Genomic DNA, 18742 nt, shown 5'->3' with positions numbered 1-18742 from the left:
TGGATGAATATTGTAGAATAAAATTTGATATAGAATGTGTCTTTCTCCTTAATTCTAAAACAAAATAGACATCTCAAACATCTACAATCAATTACATCATTTACAAAACCCACAAGTTCATAACGATCGACCTTAATATCAAAATCGTAATTGCGCTGTAACTCAATATAAAATGCAAGCACCCTTCCTTGGTTTTAGCTAACTCATACGTCTTAAGATTAGATGGAACAACAATATTTGATCACCTTGAAATTTTGCAAGCATGGAGAATATACGAAGATAATGTAATCGGTAGATTTGTCAAAATTTGCATCCAATTAAAAAATATTGAATGGTGTAATATTGCTTAAAGTTACACTATGTACAACTTGAACCCAACCCATATATATATATATATATATATATACAAGTACTTTTGTCAGAAGGAGCAAGAGAGAAAGGAAAAAAAAAAAAAAAAAACAATCAATTGAAATATGGATTGCTAATGGCCTTATAACTGAATTGACACCTCTCCATGCACAAAGTGCTTGAGGGTTTAGGGGAAGAAAGAATTCGAGCAGCGGAATTTGCAGCATATTGTAATTTATCTCTATAAAAAAATGAAATATGGATCATACATAGATCATATGTGAGATTGAATGTGGTAAGACAAGCAATAATTTGAAGAAATCATGAAAGTGTTAAGCAACTATGGTAGTTGCTAGGGTTTTGAGGTGGGAAGAGAGGAGTCCTAACTCCTAAAGTGACTCTCCCTCTCTCTCTCTCTCACGCACAATTCTTTCTCGAGTCTCTTTAATATCGCAATCTAATTAAAGAAATTATTTTTTTGAATCCTAATCCTAACATGAGTCTCTCTAATAAATCCTACTACTAATGCAAGTCTTTCTAATATTTTAGTCTAATTAAAGAAATAAAAAAATAAAAAAAATTATAATGAGGTATAAATTTGTGAGGCTTGTAAAGTTAATATGTCAATTTTTAAAAAGTTAACAAAAAGTCAAGGATTTTGGTTTTATACCATATATAGATTATAGATAGATAAACATAGAAGCAAAAAGAAGACGTCCAAACTGGTGGTCTTTCAAATGGAGTCAGTTAATTATTGGACCCAAATACCTACTAAGTCCAACCATTTAATAATTAGTGTTTATTTTTGTGTTTTGTTATTTTTTTATTTAAGCACAATTTGAAGTTTTAATGTTTCAAGAATGATTATAAAACTTTCTTTAATTTTACAATTGATGCAGACTTTGATCACGCTTGGTGTTGACTTTAAGCAACCCTAGGTTCTGATACTTATTTTTGCATACTAAGTCCAACCATTTAATAATTAGTGTTTATTTTTGTGTTTTGTTATTTTTTTATTTAAGCACAATTTAAAGTTTTACCGTTTCAAGAATGATTATAAAACTTTCTTTAATTTTACAATTGATGTAGACTTTGATCACGTTTGGTGTTGACTTTAAGCAACCTTAGGTTCTGACGCCTATTTTCGCATTCTTTTTGTCCTGTCTCAATTTATCTTGGGTATGTTTGAATCTTTCCTTAGCTTGAGAGTAGCATGGCTGCATTCTTACAAAAGTAAGGATTGGATCCAATGTGTAATTGTACTAAATTCATATCGATGATAATATGTCCAATGTGTAGTTGATTAGATTTATCCTGATGATAACACATGTCTAACAGTATACATTGTTTGAATAAGTCCAATACATCATGATACGGACCCAATCAGAGTTTTTGTATTTGTACGACAATTAACAATATCGTATTACTTAGCAACCACCTCCCTCCATCTTTTCATGCTGCTAGAAAGTGACGTAGATACATTCAACAAAAAAAAAATTCCCTCCTTCAAGTAGATTTTTTATTAATATTTTTAGAGTAGTGCCGTGCACATAGGTGGAGGAAGTATTTTAAAACAGTATATATCAATATAACAAGTTGCGTTGTCGGTGGCTCGTCAAATATTTTTATGGCGTTATGGTGAGCACACAAATCAGAATGGGGGATTTTTGTCTTAAGACGGGTTTTCCAAACCGATCTCACATATAAAAAAAGGAAGTCGATGTAGGACATAGCCAAAGTTCGCACTTTAAAAAAGAGTTTCATCATTTCAAGTCACTTTCGCATGATTTCCCAATCGAACAAACGCGACAAAAGCAAGCATGCTTCATATCGCTTCTAATTGTACTACAACTGTCGAATAAAAAACACACCAAATCCCCACCAAAAAAAATCAAAAAAACCCCACCACCTTAATAAACCAACCATCAAACCCGACACATGAATCAAATTGGTTTTACTTTCAGCCTTTCCAGCCATTGTTCATCTCACAACCTCACATCACATCCAATCACCAAAAAAAAATTTAGAGCTCAAAAAAAAAAAAAAAAAAGAAGAAGAAAGAAAATGAATGCCATTGATAAAACTTCCTAAATAAATTGGTAACGCCAAACCCCTAAAAACTCGCTTCTTCTTCTTAGTTCTTATTGTTCTTATTGTTGTGTCTGACACACTTTGTTGTTTCTCGTCTGACAAAAATGGTAGAGACTGTTTGGAAAGCGACATCAAAGCCTTCACCCTTATGTACCTTCCTGCTACTCATTATTCTCTGCATTCTTGGTTTCTATAGTTTGCACTACCCAGACTCTACGGTAATAAATCCGAATGCCCAAAATGCCCTCCGCTTCCGCCAGATATTCCTCTCCTCTGCCTCCAACCACACCATAGCTTCCTACCTCCGCGCCCTCACGCAGCGCCCTCACCTCGCCGGAACCGCGCCCTCTTTAGCCACCGTAAACTACGTCGTTTCCCACTTCAAAAACCTCAACCTCCAAACCCACACCACTCAATACAAAACCCTACTCTCCTATCCTACGCACTCCTCTCTCTCCGCGCATTTTAGCAACGGGACGGTCCACGACCTGTCGTTATCGGATTCCTCGGACGACGACGCTGTAGTGCGACCTTATCACGCGTACTCGCCGTCGGGGACGGCGTTCGCTAAGGCGGTGTTCGTGAATTACGGGAGGGACGTGGACTTTCAGGCGATTAAGGCGTTGAATGTGAGTGTCAAAGGGTGCGTAGTGGTTGCGAGAAGAGGAGATTTGCCTAGAGGGATTGTGGTTCAGAAGGCGGAGGAGAATGGAGCCGTGGCGGTGCTGTTGTACACCGAGGGCGAGGAGGTGAAAGGGTTCGAGAGAGGGACTGTGATGAGTGGCGTTGGGGACCCACTGAGTCCTGGCTGGGCTGCAGTCGATGATGGTGAGAGTTTGGAGATGGAAGACGCTCGAGTCTTGAAAAGATTTCCCAAAATTCCATCCATGCCCTTGTCGGTTCGGGCAGCTCGGCTCATATTGGACTCACTCGGTGGCGCTCCGCCGCCGGAAAAATGGCGGGTTGACCTCCGGGGGGTCGGACCGGGCCCGACAACCTTGAACTTCACTTACCAGGTTGGTGATGTGTTTCAGCTTTGCTTTTATTTGACGCATGAATAGTGGATGGTTTTATCCATCGCTACTGGTTGGAGGGACTTGAGACTTTTTTGTTTGCTTTATGTTTAAAGTCAAATGTTGTTAAGAAAGAAAAGAGTTTTGTGGTGGGATAGAACAGTGTTTGACTTTTATGCTATGTTTTCTGTTATTTTTTGTTTTGTTAGTTAGACTGGTGGTTGAGTAAAGTTTGGTCAAACTTTGGATGTGGGCAATCGTCTTGCTTTGGTTAATTTGATTGTGCATTTGGAAGTTGGGAAAGTTGGCCTTTTTGGGGTTCTTTATTTATTGAGCTAACATTTTATTCAAATATGGATGGGGGGGGTTCAGTTTTTGGAAATTTTGGAAGCCTTGTGCTCTGGCTCATGATTGCTAGTTTTTGGAAAAGTTTGGACTCACCCGCAAAATAAATTGTCATACATGAATTTAAATTGAGTTTCTTGGACTTTACTTGGGGGAGGTAACGTTATGACAATACAAAGGAAATAGTTCAAGTTGTATGGAGGTAGGTAGGTTTATCTTGGCCTGGTGCGAGCATGCATATTGGCTGCATGCTTTTTGTGTGCAGCCTCATAATGGGATTTGAGGGGGTTGACTTCTTTGCACTTGTGTTCTTCAATTGAAAGCTGAACATCTTCACATGTCAGTTTATTGCTAAAGGGTTGAGACCACTGATATAATGTACTTATGAATCTTCTTTTTTCCTCACATTTTTTAGGGGGAGAAAAAGGTAGCGACTATTCATAATGTTTTTGCTGTCATAAGGGGTTCGGAAGAGCCTGATCGCTATGTGCTGCTTGGAAATCATAGAGATGCATGGACGTATGGTGCTGTTGACCCCAACAGTGGAACTGCAGCGCTGCTTGACATTGCTCGCCGATATGCTCTTATGATTCGCTTGGGGTGGCAGCCTCGAAGGACAATAATTCTCTGCAGTTGGGATGCGGAAGAGTTTGGGATGGTAGGTAATGTTTAATTTTCTCTTGGACTATGTTCATGTATAAGACTTAAATTTAGTATGTATTGGTTTGTCCTTTCAGATAGGATCAACTGAGTGGGTTGAACAGAACCTTGTGAATCTGGGCTCCAAAGCAGTAGCCTACCTTAATGTAGATTGTGCGGTTCAAGGTCCGGGTTTCTTTGTTGGTGCTACACCTCAGTTGGACAGTCTACTTCTTGAGGTCACAAAGAAGGTAAAGTGTTTAATAAATAAACAATAACCCATGATCATCTTATTAGAATTATGATTAAATGATTAAATTCACAATTTCCTAATAACTTAAGCATTTGGGATAATCAGTACTTTAACACATCTCATTGGATATGACTTGGTCTTAACTCTGTATTTGAGAAATGTGACTTAACTAATATTCAAGCTGATTTCAGGTAAAGGATCCTGATTCAGAGGGTTTGACAGTCTATGAGAAGTGGGCTGCCACAAATGCAGGCACGAATGTAAGTTTGCCTATTTTTTTAGCTTTCCGATGTTTCATTTGGAATGTGTCTAGGATACAAAGGGGCAATCCTGTTACCCTTTTATTATGATTGCATCATTTTCATACTTGTGCCAATAAAAGATAACATCATAGGAAATGAAAAACACTTACATGGCTTAAATTGTTCTCATCCTTGCTGTCTCTATAGTGTAAATAAGATTTTCTTCAACTGGTTTATTTTGGTGTATTTTCTAGGATGCACATTGCTGCTGAACTGATTCATTTCGGTGGACTTTCAAAGATATGATGTAGCTATAGAAACACAACTGACTCATGCCTGATGCTGCTCATGATTTTTTATCTGTTCCAGGCTTCCAGCTTGGGTTTGGCCTCATTAGATTTCTAAATGAGATTAAATGGAGCTTGGTAAAGTATACCCAGCTCCGGTGGTTCTCAAGTTTATTGTCAGATTATTGCCCCTACAAATTAGAGAACTTGAGTTGGTTTGACTGAGGTTTATCTGAGATTCCCTAAACATGGTAGATGGCCACCAATATTAAATCCTAGGCATATATGAAGAATCAGCTAGGGTAATCTACTTTTTCGTGGTTATGTGCTTGGCCTAAATGACTATTAGACAATTCTACTAGGCCTTGTTTAAGCAACTTTTGAAATATTTGTTTGAGTGTTTCATGAAAAAGCTTGAAGAATGTTCTAGAAGTTAAAAATCATAACCAGATAGTATTTTACTATTTTACGCATTTATAACCTTATATCCAAGCCCCCCCCCCCCCAGGCGATGCAGATTGGTTAAGAAAGAATAAAATATTTTAATATTTTATGTTGTTTTCTTTTTTCTAATTGAATTAGGATTTTAATTGTTTTTATTTTCCTAGTTAAATTGTTTTTCCTTTTTCAAGTAGAAGTAGGTTTATTATTTTTTTTCCTAAAAGAAGTAGGAGAAATTTTATTTCTATAAATACTCTTTATAGAGAGGTTGATTATTATTATTATGCGTTGATTAATAAAAGTTTGTTAGAAATGTTTTCTCTATTATTTTGCCTACTAGCCTAGTGTTCTTATAGAACTTAGGTTTCGTGGAAGAGTTGTAGTAATTGTGTGTTACAGATTCTGCTTCTACACGCCCATGCTGCATCAGTTGGTATCAGAGCCAGGCTAGGTTCCTACGATGGCACAAAAAAGAGTACGTGGGGGAAAACCTGTTGCCATAAATGACGTGTATGAATGCGATGAGGTTGCACGCGATGCGCAATTAGAGGTGTTCTTTCAACGAATAGAGGAGTGGTTTGATGTGCTTTCAAAGCAGCTCACCGCCTTAGCCGTTGGAAGTCAACCTCAAAACTACCATCCAAATCCATGTTTTGTGGAGGAGGAGGAGGATCTTGATATTGAGCAGGAGGGCTGTGATATCAAAGAGGATGATGAATACATTGAAAGAGTTTGTCTAGTAGATTGGGATTCTCCACCAATTTATGATGACTATCCTGAAGATTTTAGTCAAGGAGAAAAGATTGAGCTTGATAAAAATAAAGTCATATACATACGAGATGAGCCCATAACTCACATCGTTGATGAGACTTTCGACATTAAAAAAAAAAAGGTTATTGATCCCTTTTGGGAGGATTTTATTGAACAAGAATTAATAGAGGTCAACAAAAGGCGTGAACGAGTGATTTTAAGTAATCTTTGTCGAAGAGGAAATATGAAGTTTTTGGATGTGTGCATGGATTTTTTTTTAGTACTTGCTTCATATATCCCACCGTGGCAAAAGAAATCAAGAATAAAAATCCGTACATCAAGATTTATTATAAGTGAAAAAAGATTGATAAGTAGCATACTGATTCGTCTTGTCTTGCACAGAAGAATAGGATGGAGAGGATTATTCGGGGTTCCAATTGATCGTGGAAGATTGCCACAAAACTCGAGGACGAGTTTTCCCCAACCCCAAGAGAATGATGCAAATTGGTTAAGGAATAAAATATTTTAATATTTTATGTTGTTTTCTTTTTTCTAGTTGAATTAGGATTTTAACTGTTTTTCCTTTCTCAAGTAGAAGTAAGTTCATTATTTATTTTCCTAAAAGGAGTAAGAGAAATTATATTTCTATAAATACTCTTTATAGAGGGGTTGATTATTATTATTATACATTGATTAATAAAAGTTTGTTAGAGATGTTTTCTCTATTATTTTGCCTACTAGTCTAGTGTTATTGTGGAACTTAGGTTTCGTGGAAGAGTTGTAGTAATTGTGTGTTACAGATTCTGCTTCTACACGCCTACGCTGCATCACCCCCCCTCTCTTTTTTCGGTCCTATTATATGCTTGCTACCAAATTATGTTGCTGTAGTATTTCTGAAAGATAAAAGTGGCCAAGGCACTGTGATTCGCTTCTTGATAGTAGTTTCTTGTTTGGGATGCAAAGGAATTGAAATTAAATTGCTTTTCTTGGTTGGCGCGTTCATTTTTAACAATGCAAGGCTTATGCTAGTTTTTTAACCACAATTGTCTTGGCTGGCTGTAGATCCAAAGACTTGGTGGAGTGGATTCTGATTTTGCTCCATTTGTGCAACATGCAGGGGTTCCTTCTATTGATATATACTATGGAAGAGGTAAATCTCTCATACGTGTACATAAAAAGTTTTACATGAAGAAATTGAAAGTTTTGCAAATAATGCATATCACATCTAGTTGTAGGTGCAGGTACACTCGTGTATGTCTGTGTGCAACACTATGAGTTCCATATTTCTTTTCTTTTTCTTCTTTGACTCTTATACTATTTTTGGGAGTTTTTAAAAAGAATGAATGGCTTAGAGTTTATGAAATGTTAAATCAGATTCTTGCTCCTATATATACTGAAGCCATTACAAAGGTTGTGTCTGTGTTTTCTGTGGGAATCAGAATTGCATTTATCAACTTCTGTAGGCTGTTTAAACAATAACCTTACTATCTGGAGAAAATGAATTTTATTATTTCTTGAAATTGCTTATCCCTAATGAGTTATAATGTAAACATACTTGTTGTAATAATCTGAACCTCAGTTAAATATAATATTAGCAAATTGAATTTTGATGCTAAACAGTTTGGTGAAGTAATAAATCTTCATTCCTATTCAGGTTTTCCAGTCTATCACACTGCTTTTGACTCCTATGTGTGGATGACAAATAATGGAGATCCATTGTTTCATCGGCATGTGGCTGGTTAGCTCTCTTTTTTATTAGCATTTGTCCATAAATGGATTGGCACTTCAATTTGTCTTAACAAATATTAAGCCTCTTCAAGATGATGCCATTTCTGTTTTGTGTTGTTTCAGTTGCAGGAATTTGGGGTCTTCTAGCCCTTCACCTGGCTGATGATTCCATTCTACCATTCAATTACCTATCTTATGCTGAACAATTGCAGGTACTCATCTAATCTTTTTTTGGTTATTTTAGGAATTCTTTGCTGCTTGTGTATCTCTAGTGTGTGTGGTTTGGGAAATACTGATTAATTAATCTTGTAGTTGGAATTACTTGTGAAAAAAAAAAAAAACATGTTTTGTTTAGGATTAGGGCTATGCTGTGTTGTGTTGTGTTGAGAAATTGCCATTTGATCAAGGTGGCTGCAATCTAGCTTCTAGCTGGTTGATGTGACCATGTGATGTTAATTTAATCTTTTCCATGACCTGCTTTAAGGTTAATAATGCAATGCTTGGCGTCAAACCTCCCAGACAGTTCCCTTCTATACACATGGAATCAATGGGAAAAGAGTTTGTATGTATGGACAACCAAATTAATATTATATGGTTGAACAAGAGTAGTTGTAACTTTTTTCTATACTAAATATGGAGAAAACTAATATGAAGATATTAAAAAATCCCAATGAACTTTGAGGAAGATGCTTATCAGACATTGATGTTGCATCAACATTACTAACAAAGCTTCTTCTTCTTCTTTTTTTTTTTTTTTTTTTTAAGTAAAAAATCATTGTTAATAATTAAAATTGTTTGAACCTTCAAATATAGCATTGGTGTTCTTATTTTTGTTGATACTACATATTGAAATTGTATTTTTCCCCCTATGGCCAGAGGTATAAAGGTATCTTGAGCAACTTGTTGCATGAGAATGTATCCCTGCATCCTCTAACAACATCAATTCAAGAACTTGTCTCTGCAGCTAAAGAAGCTGAGGATGAAGCAAAGGTAATTTCAATACACAATTTTTGGCATGCATGTATTAGCGACGATAAATAAATCCCCTACGTAAATTTCCTTCTTTCTTTATCTTTTGAATTTTTTTCCTTTTTAATTTTGGTGTTTTTAATTAACCGTGGGCCATTTCTTGTTCTGAAGAGCAGATACTGAGACAGCAAGAAACTACTGGTGATTCTGTAGTGTTGAAAAAGCGAGCACTGAATGATCGGTTGATGCTTGCTGAAAGAGGGTTTTTGGATGTGGATGGGCTTCAAGGAAGGCAGTGGTTTAAGCATCTCGTAAGTTCTTTCCTTTAATTCATTGAAAATTTTGAGTGATAACTGTGTAAATGAGAAAAAAAGTTAGGTTCTGTTTCGAAATAAGCGTGAAGAAAATTTCCAATTATACTATTATTTTGAATTTAGGAGACTTATTATTCTTCTTTTCTTAAAAACTTGTTATGGAGAAGAGCAGGCTAAGCACCAATGTGCCACTTCTGTTCTGACCCATAAAAATGACCTTTTTAGAGATTTTTGCAAAGCCGATGGTCCTCCATGGCAGGAAAAATGAGGAAGGAAAAAGACCATTGTATAATGCTTATAAAATCAGATTAAGCAATTTACTGATTATTCATCTCTTTCCCTGATTCAATCTCACTTTTGAGATTCCTAAAGAAGGGTTCATAATTTGTACCTTTTACCAACTTGAATCCATATTTTGCAGTTACTACTGGCTAAAATAGACTAATAAGTTATATTTGAAAATTAATTTTGACATATACCGACTTTGTTTGTGTTGTATTGTGGGAAGCAATTATACCAAAATGTGATGAAGACATAATGAGTACATTTATGTACACATTGAATATAGAGCTCCTGGCCCTTTTGCCTGATGCCTATCTATTAAGAAAACAATCAATGGGTCTATCCTTAGTAAGATTACTGTATTGAAGAACTAAATATTTCCCATACAACTCATTCTGATTTTGTTTTTTGGGGTAGATTTATGGGCCCCCGGGTGACCATGAAAGCAAGTTGGATTTCTTCCCTGGGGTAGCAGATGCTATTTCCCAATCTGCAAGAATGAGTCGAAAAGAAATCCAAGCGGCAATTCAGCATGAGATCTGGAGGGTTTCCAGAGCAATTCAAAGAGCTGCCAGAGCTCTTAAAGGGGAACTTACCTGAACAAGTTGCAGGAAAACTCACAAAAACTCATATACATGGAGAGAGCGACTGCGATATCTGCTAACTTGTATATATGAGTACTAATCTCTCCTTTCCTGTTTCTATACATCTGGTTTTTGTTAGTTGTAATTAAATTCTGTGAAATGGACAGTTCGTTTTATGCCTCTTGTAAATATGGTTTGCAGAGCGTAAAGCCTAGTACAAATGTAGTTTATGTTTTCTTTCTCTTTTTCTTTTGGGTTCACTAGGGAACCATCTGAATGATGCAGGCACAGGCTGGGAGGAAAAAGAAAAAGAATAGTGAGTATACAATCAATGACTTAATAAGTGAGCTAAGTGGACTTTAATATGTTACTCTTTGCGCATAACCCGCAGCCACGATATAACTATATAAGCAATGGCCTTGGATGAGTTGGGCCAGCCAGAGTTGTTTCTTATGAACCTTTAGAAGAAAACCATTTGGTAAACTTCTTGCCTGAACAGGCAGAAGATAAGAAGGAAAAATGACACACGAACACAAAGATATGAATATGCCTATCCTCTGGACTACCAGGATTTCTTCATAGAAGGCCCTGAGAATTAGAACATTTTTGGGATGTTTTTGCGACAAATGCTGAAATGCTAGAACAAGCCCAAAACTCTCCCCTGGGTTCTTTAAAGTGTGATTAGATGGAGATATTCAAGCCCAAAATTCCAATATTCAATAAATAAGGCTAGTGGTGCATTGCGAGAACAAAATCAAAGTGCAAAACAACAAAGAGATAGAAAATGTGTATAATACACTAGGTTTGAAATTTTTTTCACGTATAGCAGGAAGAAGAATTTGAGAGGTAGTGAGGGAGAGAGAAAACTCATTAGTACCACTATTTTCACCCGGGCATCAAAATCGTGTAACTCCTTGATGGCTATATGGGATTTTGTTTTGAAATTTCAACTTTAAGGGTATGTTTGGTTGGGGGTGGAATATAGTGGGTGGAAAATAATGGAGAGAAAATGGGGTTATGTTGTTTGGTAAGGAGAGGGGGAAAGAAAATTTTTGTGTGGAGCTCGGGCATTTTCCACCCGGGCCCACACAAAACTTGTCTCTTCGAAATGGAGAGAAACTAGGAGTGAAAACGCCTGTTGATAAAGAAAGACAAAAATAATCGTCCTTTTTTGCTCTCACCTATCCCACCTAATTCCCACTTTTCCAAGAGCTCTCATCATCAATCTTCAGGCTTCAGCCTCTTCATAGCTCAACAGTAATAATCTCAACTTCTCTCGTTTCCTTTTTTCCTTCTTGTCCCTCCATCGTTGGTAATCTCAACTTAATCTTCTTCTTTTTTCTTTTTTTTTAATTCTCCAACCAAAATCAAGTATGACCCTTCTCTCTCTCTCTCTCGTCATTATCTTCTTTTGTTATTAATTTATTCTTTTCTTTTTTTTTTTTTTGTTGTCTTCTCCAACCGAGAACCAAGTATGACATTACTTTTTTCTTTTTTTCCCCCTCCTCCTTATCGGCATTCTCTCTTTTTTTTTCTTTTCCAACCGAGACAGGTATGACCTTCTCCACTTTTTTTGCTTTTCTTTTTCTTCCTAGAGTTTTTTTTTTCCCCCAAAATTTTCCCCCTTTTATATCTAAACTTTGTGTTTTTTTTTATTTTCTATTGAAAATGCAAATAGAAAACTCAGAAGATAACGTAATATTTTAACTTGCACTGTGCTATGAATGAGTGTAATTAATATCATTTCATGTTCAACATGATTGCTTTGGTCACCTAGTGGAAGAATGTGTATATATATATATATATATATAGTTTGTTGATAAATTTATTTTGAAACAGGTGAAGAATGTGTAAATATTTGTTGAATAGTGTGTTTTGATGCCCTGGTGAAGAATGTATTAAAATATAGTTAAATAGTGTAAATTTGTTGCCCATGTTTTTGTTGCCTAGTTTTTGTTTTTTTTTTTTCCCTAGCAATATATATATATATAATAATAAAGAAAATAATGTAAATGTATATGTATGATGTGTTCATTTTTATATTATTTAATGAATACAAATAAATCTATTTCTTACATATTATGTAACAAAGGTATAATAGTCAATTTATATAAACCACAAATTCTATCCACCCACTTTTATCTTCAACCAAACAAGAGTTTTCCCCCCTCCCACTTTTCCACCCCTATAACCAAATACACACAAGGGAAAACTAAATATTTTCTATCGTCCTACTTTTCTGCTCCTCAAACCAAACAGACCCTAAAGGCTAAAATGGGCTAGGTTAGAATGTTCAACCACATACAACAGGAGTTAGAAACCTCCAATTGGGTGAAAATTTTGGGTACTAGACCCTTTCCATGAGCCTTAAGTATTGTAAGTGTCCCCGGCTCACTTTACAACATGTACCTTTCAAACCACACTCCCTCACATTCTCCTTATATTACATGGGCTTGGGCATATTTAAAAGAATAAAATAAATTATGATACATGAATTAGGCCCACAAGAAAGTCAGATTTGGCCTAATCAGGCTTGTAGAAAATGCTTATCAACAAATAGTTGATATTTTTCTTAGACTATTATGGTTGGAATTATAGATGAAGCTAAACACAGTGAATGGGGCCATTGGTGTATTGAATGACCCGTTTTCTCCTAATTCTAATTGTGCTTGTAGACATTTCTTTGCCTTAAGGAAATTAGGTCACTGAGGAGTATAGGTGCTCACAAAACCACACAAACCGCAAAAAACTGCACCAAAATGGCATAATCGCATTGCACATTCTCTATATATTAATATTTTTATTTATTTTTAATATTAAATATATTATTAATAGTTTAATAATCCTAGTTTTCAAAAAAATAAAAGTTTGATAACCCTAACAAGTGTTGGCTAGGAAAGCTAGTCCAAAATAAAGAAAAACTAGCTCAATATTTTAAAACTTGGCTCAAAATAAAGGGAAAAATTAGTTTTGAGCTAAATAGGAAAAGCCCAAAATTTGAAAAATATACCAACTTTAATCTATTCAAACCGCATCTTATACATAGTACTACAAATGTAATTGCAAAAATGAGGTGCGGTGCGGTTATGGTTTTGGCTAAACTCTAAATCGCACCACACTACACTGCACTATACCGTACATGTGATCATAAAAATAAGGTGCAATGCAATTATAATTTTAGTTAAACCACATCGCAAAGTGTGGTGTTAAAAAGGCCCAAAACCGCACCTTGAACACCCCTACTTAGGAGCAGCTAAAGTATTATCAATCTAACTCTTCAACACTTGAATATTAGTCGTCCTCACTTTTTTTTTTCTTTTCAAGTTAAATACAAATAAAATAAAATAAAAAGCACTTGGTCACTTGCTTTACTTCAATTTGATTTACAGGAAATTAGAAACACCTTTGGGTTAGGAAATGCTTCCTTCCTTCCTGCCCAAAAAAATTAGTAAGATAGAAAAATGAAGGTTCTTTAGTTTTTTATCTTCACTAACAATCTATCAAAAAAAGAAGTGATCTTCACTAGCAAAAAGAAAAAAATATATATATGGAGGGAACCAAAACATAGAGAATGCGCGTCAGGTAGGGGTCGAACCTACGACTTTCTGCTTAGGAAACAGACGCTCTATCCACTGAGCTACAGACGCCTTCTTGAAATTATAAGTATACAAAAACCCAGTTAAAAGTGGATTTGGCTAGAAGTCGATCGAAAAGTTCACAATATGATACTGCAAGTCCCGCTCATAATCATAGCGTAGCATTTCAAACTGCCAAAAAAAAAAAGAAGCTTCCCATTCCCATACAAATCGATACTAGTCTACTCCGAATTCTGAATTCCAAAGATTTGACTCGAGAGAGAGAATGGAGGAGTCGATCCGAAGCTTCTGCGGAAGCTTAAGTTCATTCTGCAACCACGTCGAGTCCAGTTGCGACGCTCTCAAGCAATCCATCGATCGCCGTCCCATTCCTCTCGGTCTCTCCTCTCCTCTCTCTATTCTTTCATCTTTCTTCGTTTTTGTTTTCTCTGCTATTCTTTTTATATAATATACTATATATTTTGTGTGACAGATTCGGCTTCGTCGACCTTCATTCAATCCCTCAATCGCCGCGTATCGATCGCAACCGACGATCTCAACCTCCTCGACTCCATGACTTTCGGCACCGTCTCTTTCGAAGAGCTCTTAGGTCACTGCAATGAGGTCTACAAGAAGAACCAGTCCGATCTCGCCGAACTCGAACTTCGCCTCAAGGACTTTGGATACAATCCCGGTACAATTTCAATTCAATTCACGCTCAATTCCTGTTTGATTTTTTTTGTTTCTGACAAATAATCTATACAAAGCGTTTGCCAATGTTGATTTTGTTACTTTCTTTTGCCATAGAAGTTGAGGTTGATGATGAAGATGAGGTTCGTAGTCTATCAACACCGCATGGTTTGGAAATGAAGGTTTCGGATTCGAAGGATGGATTGGATTCATTGTATTCTTATTGTAAACCGGACTCTATGACCAGTTCTATAGTGAAGAGTTTGGAAGAAGATGCATTGTATCCTTTTGCTTATGCTTCAATTTTTCTGTTACAAGTCTTAATAGGTCTTGAATTTCTCAATAATTTCGATGAATTGCTTAATTCTACATTTGATTGACTTTTTTTTTTTTTTTGAGGAAGAACAATGGTTTATGAAAGTGAAACTCAACTAGGCCGAGCATGTACTCGGCTTAATTGGTAGATTTGTGTTGTTTCTTAATATTCTTTAGATTGGATGACTCACTCAGTTTGAAAAGGCTTGGGCTTTCTGACGCTTGCCTTGCCACTTTAGCATCTGAAGGTTAGTCAACAACAATTGCTAACTGTTGCTTTGTTTGAATTGATTGCAGTTTTGTTTGGTCGTATTTGGCTCTGTGCGTTTATTATGGTTAACTTAAATTATAGGAAGTAGATGCTGCTTTTCTAACTGTTCCGTATATTAATACTGCATTCTCTCTCGTGCAGCTACTGGTCAGATTGATGATGTATCTGAACATAGAAAACACTTAGATTTTGGTAATTGAGGTTGCCTTTCTTTGTTGGTAATTAAAAGGCATATGACTATAGAAATACCAAAATCTGATTTCTTGATTTGAAATGTAGGGCAACATGAGGAAAAATTTAAGTCGATTGAAGTTCAAAAGCCTTTAATAAAGGTATCTAATGATGATTATGAGAGTCTTCCTTCCTATCTGAAAGGTCTAGCGCCGTGGGAGGTATAAATTTCTCCTTATGCTTATTGATTTTACCTTTTCTTATATATGCGTATTTGATTTAAAATGGATGTGTTGTGATTAAGGGATTATAAGATATTAATTAAAGGCAGATGTGTAGTTCTTATATTTGGTAGTGCGTGTAAGTTGAAACAACTTAATAAGAAAACAAAAAAGACCTCAGGGGCTGTTAGCTGAACTTAATGCTTATTATGTTCATAGATTTCGTATTCCCTTAGCATCTTGTGGTCACCGGTTTGGTTCCCCCCCACCCAATTAAACAAGACAGTTCTTGTTTTTACCTAGTTGGGAGGTTTTTGACCAGCCAAACAAAGTTGGGAAGCTCTTTGACTCATCATACTCATAGATTTAGACAAATTGCAAATCACTAAGGCCTAATTACTGTGGTAGTAATACATTTCCTTTAGTGTATGGTATGTTACATTGCATTGTTTTGGCTTATATTGCTGCTATGAATAATCATTCTTAATGGACTTACATTTGACTTTTAAGAACTTCTAGGCTACCCATTTAAATTTGTGAGTTGTAATTCCTTTGATGCCCACTTAAACTTGATTCCTCAAGACCTGAACCCAGTTAAGATGACTATCAGATTCTTAGATGTCTTTCTGTCGTTTAAGCATTGAACCTCCTTTCTCTAATTGTTATGGTGATGATTCTACAGTTTAATGCAAATTGCTAGAGCAGTTACTCAGCCGGATGAAGCATGGATTCATTGTTTTCTTTCATGTTTTGTTATATACCTATACTTCAAGATGTATTCTACTATTTTAACCCATGAGTCAACCCCAAAGTTTTGGGACTAGACTTAGTTGTTTTTAGGCCATCAATGCTAGTGAATTTTTTTAAAAGAACTTTGCAGCAAATATGCATAGTTATGAGAACTGCATTAGGCATTCACCCAAACAATGATTTGGTGAATCAATTCACCCACTGGGTCAGTAGTTGAACTGCTGGTTTAAGCAAGAGGCTATGTATAAAAATCATGCATCTGAGTTAATTCTTGGTTTCACTTAATTTATCTTCTATAAGAGTTCTTAGAATGACGAAATAAATAAACCAGAAATGGAAATATCATTATAAAAGTCGTAAGTATGAAACAAAAGAAAAGTAACTGAAAATCTTAACACAGTCTAGTGGGTTGCAATCACACCTGTGGTAATAGGTGAGAGAGTGAATCACAAAGCGAGAATAATGGCTGGCTATTTAATTTTTTCCTCAAGACATGTAGCAAATGTTGTTACACCTGTAGTTGATTCAATTTACTTGCTTCATGGTTTAGCTGGTCGGACCATGGGCCTGCTGAAATTCTGATTACTGATAAATAGACCCAAAATGTGAGACTCCATTTAAAGAATATCATTTATACAATGTGCGGATGACTAGGTCTTTTCTGAAGTTGATCAGCTCTCTCCCACCTTGCCCTCATAATTTCATTAACAAGCTAGTGAGTGGCAGTTGTAGTGCCTAAATGGGTCTTTCGAAGCATAAATATGCGTGCTACTTTTTATGCATATTTCAATGGAATTCTGTTCTTTAATTGCTCCATTTGTGAGTTAGTGGAGTTCGTGGCTTCCAGTGAATAACCTTGTTAGGGAAGAACAATGATGCAATGGGATTGTCATGGGAAATAGAGCACTTAAAAAAAAAAAAAAAAAAAACAAACAAACAAACAAAACAAAACCAAACCCAAGGGAGGTAAGTCCCTGATAAAACAAACTAGAAGGGAGGTAAGTGTCACAAAATAAAACACAAGGTAGCTCCATGTTTTAAGGGTATACCACATGGATGATATCTGTAATTTGTGCTAATTTTGTTGGGGAGGCTGACTGTCTCGTAATTATATGCTGTTTGGTAGCCAGTTTGGTTAGAACTTTTATAAGTAGATTTGGTCGATGGTGTTTTGCTGAATTTCACCTTGCAGGAGCTGCTTGATGCTATTGAGAAGATCAATTCAAGCCTGATCAAGAAAGAGAAAACAAATGAATGCAACTATTTCCACCAAGATGAAATTTCATCATTGGGATTGGGTAATGTCCCTTCTTTCAATTTCTTTCTGCTCCATAGATCCCTCTGGTTTTGTAAGAAAAACTGCAATGTTAATGCATTCTGGAGTCACATTCAAAATGATGCTAGTTTATAAATGCCTCTGCCTTTTTGTATAGACAAAGGAGAACTCCATTTGCTATCTTTTAGTTACCTAAATGACGTGGCCAGGGATTACTGCTGGTCACAGGCAGCTGAGTCTGATTCAGCTTTCATTGCCATTCTGCAAAATTCCTGAATAAGAATGCATCCTTCCATGTGGGAAAGCATTGTGAATACACTTCTTAAGGCCTTGAATACTAAGTAAAGTGCTGTTATGAATAATTCTACGTAGAGCTCTACTTTTTTATGAAAGATTAATGACACGCTTCTGCACTGTTTCAGGTCATAAAGCAAGATCTTATTTGCTGCTACTTGTACGCTTGAATCGGTTAGTTGTTGAGACTATTGATGGATCAATATCCTATCGAGTTTTATAGACAAAATATAATGCAGTAGACAAATTGTACTCACACATCTTATTGCTTTACTGGTTATTGATATGGCCATTAGGTGGGCATTACATAGTATATTGAAGCACATTTTCAATTTTTAACTTGAAAGATCAATGACTTCAAAGAAATATGTTTTCATTTTTTCTTTCTTTCACCCTTGCTGTTAATTTTCAATCAATTGTTCATTGTCCACTCGTGTTTTAAGGCTTGAGGGGGTCTCATGAACGGGACAAAATTCCTCTCTTTAGAGGGAGGCTTGTGCATGTGAAAAAAAAAACTGATATCATTGCTTAAGCGTCAATTTGTATTAGATTACAATACTAATACATGGATCACCACTAGTATTCATTGAAAAAGCTAATTTAAGTACACCAATCACAAGATGACACTTAAACATGTAAATTTGGGTACATATTTGGGTCTCTCTCTAGAGTTTCTTTCGAGATGATTAGAGAGCATCAACTTTCTTTTTTTTTCCCCAATATTGCCGAAGTGATATTTCAAATTTGAGACAATTTCTTAAAGAGATTCGGGCCCATTTGATGGTAGCCCACTGTGAAGTCAATGGAAGAATGGAAGAATTGGAGGGTAGATGGATTTTAATGTGGTTTCTCTTTTTATCAACTTTTTTTTCTTTTCTTTTCTAAAACGGAAG

General features: G+C 35.9%; 2 protein-coding genes and 1 non-coding gene across 5 annotated transcripts; 2 read left to right on the top strand and 1 right to left on the bottom strand.

Annotated features, from left to right (window-relative positions):
* The first annotated feature begins 2167 nt into the window (after positions 1 to 2167).
* On the top strand, positions 2168 to 10518 carry LOC115951385 (probable glutamate carboxypeptidase AMP1). Of its 2 annotated transcripts, XM_031068601.1 has the most exons (10): positions 2172 to 3455; positions 4213 to 4455; positions 4535 to 4687; positions 4881 to 4949; positions 7472 to 7559; positions 8064 to 8147; positions 8261 to 8349; positions 9014 to 9127; positions 9283 to 9417; positions 10120 to 10518. In XM_031068601.1, exons 1-10 carry the CDS (start codon positions 2544 to 2546, stop codon positions 10300 to 10302), a joined length of 2070 nt encoding a protein of 689 aa, XP_030924461.1. In that variant the 5' UTR covers positions 2172 to 2543; the 3' UTR covers positions 10303 to 10518. The 2 variants fall into 2 exon arrangements, with proteins under 2 accessions (XP_030924462.1, XP_030924461.1); XM_031068602.1 differs by lacking the exon at positions 10120 to 10518 and having other exon boundaries at positions 2168 to 3455; positions 9278 to 9368.
* A 3342-nt stretch (positions 10519 to 13860) lies between these two features.
* On the bottom strand, positions 13861 to 13933 carry TRNAR-CCU. The gene has a single exon. It is a non-coding gene; the product is annotated as a tRNA-Arg (tRNA).
* Positions 13934 to 14018: 85 nt separating this feature from the next.
* On the top strand, positions 14019 to 18215 carry LOC115953534. Of its 2 annotated transcripts, none has more exons than XM_031071251.1 (8): positions 14019 to 14259; positions 14355 to 14555; positions 14672 to 14831; positions 15044 to 15114; positions 15279 to 15329; positions 15417 to 15529; positions 17472 to 17577; positions 17978 to 18215. In XM_031071251.1, exons 1-8 carry the CDS (start codon positions 14148 to 14150, stop codon positions 18070 to 18072), a joined length of 909 nt encoding a protein of 302 aa, XP_030927111.1. In that variant the 5' UTR covers positions 14019 to 14147; the 3' UTR covers positions 18073 to 18215. The 2 variants fall into 2 exon arrangements, with proteins under 2 accessions (XP_030927111.1, XP_030927110.1); XM_031071250.1 differs by having other exon boundaries at positions 14021 to 14259; positions 14669 to 14831.
* The last annotated feature ends 527 nt before the right edge of the window (positions 18216 to 18742 follow it).

This window comes from Quercus lobata, chromosome 7 (genome assembly GCF_001633185.2).
Source record: "Quercus lobata isolate SW786 chromosome 7, ValleyOak3.0 Primary Assembly, whole genome shotgun sequence".
In the NCBI taxonomy this organism is placed as follows: domain Eukaryota; kingdom Viridiplantae; phylum Streptophyta; class Magnoliopsida; order Fagales; family Fagaceae; genus Quercus; species Quercus lobata.
Note: the sequence above shows the minus strand (reverse complement) of the source record. Positions and strands in the feature narration are given on the sequence as shown.

What these genes read in the sequence shown, in the direction of transcription:
- LOC115951385 (XM_031068601.1), top strand. Translation starts at nt 2,544, where the DNA reads ATGGTAGAGACTGTTTGGAAAGCGACATCAAAGCCTTCACCCTTATGT. An exon ending in TGATATATACTATGGAAGAG is followed by an intron (nt 7,560 to 8,063) that starts GTAAATCTCTCA and finishes ATTCCTATTCAG; the next exon opens with GTTTTCCAGTCTATCACACT. An exon ending in AAGCTGAGGATGAAGCAAAG is followed by an intron (nt 9,128 to 9,282) that starts GTAATTTCAATA and finishes TCTGAAGAGCAG; the next exon opens with ATACTGAGACAGCAAGAAAC.
- LOC115953534 (XM_031071250.1), top strand. Translation starts at nt 14,148, where the DNA reads ATGGAGGAGTCGATCCGAAGCTTCTGCGGAAGCTTAAGTTCATTCTGC. An exon ending in TGCCACTTTAGCATCTGAAG is followed by an intron (nt 15,115 to 15,278) that starts GTTAGTCAACAA and finishes TCTCTCGTGCAG; the next exon opens with CTACTGGTCAGATTGATGAT. An exon ending in TAGAAAACACTTAGATTTTG is followed by an intron (nt 15,330 to 15,416) that starts GTAATTGAGGTT and finishes TTTGAAATGTAG; the next exon opens with GGCAACATGAGGAAAAATTT.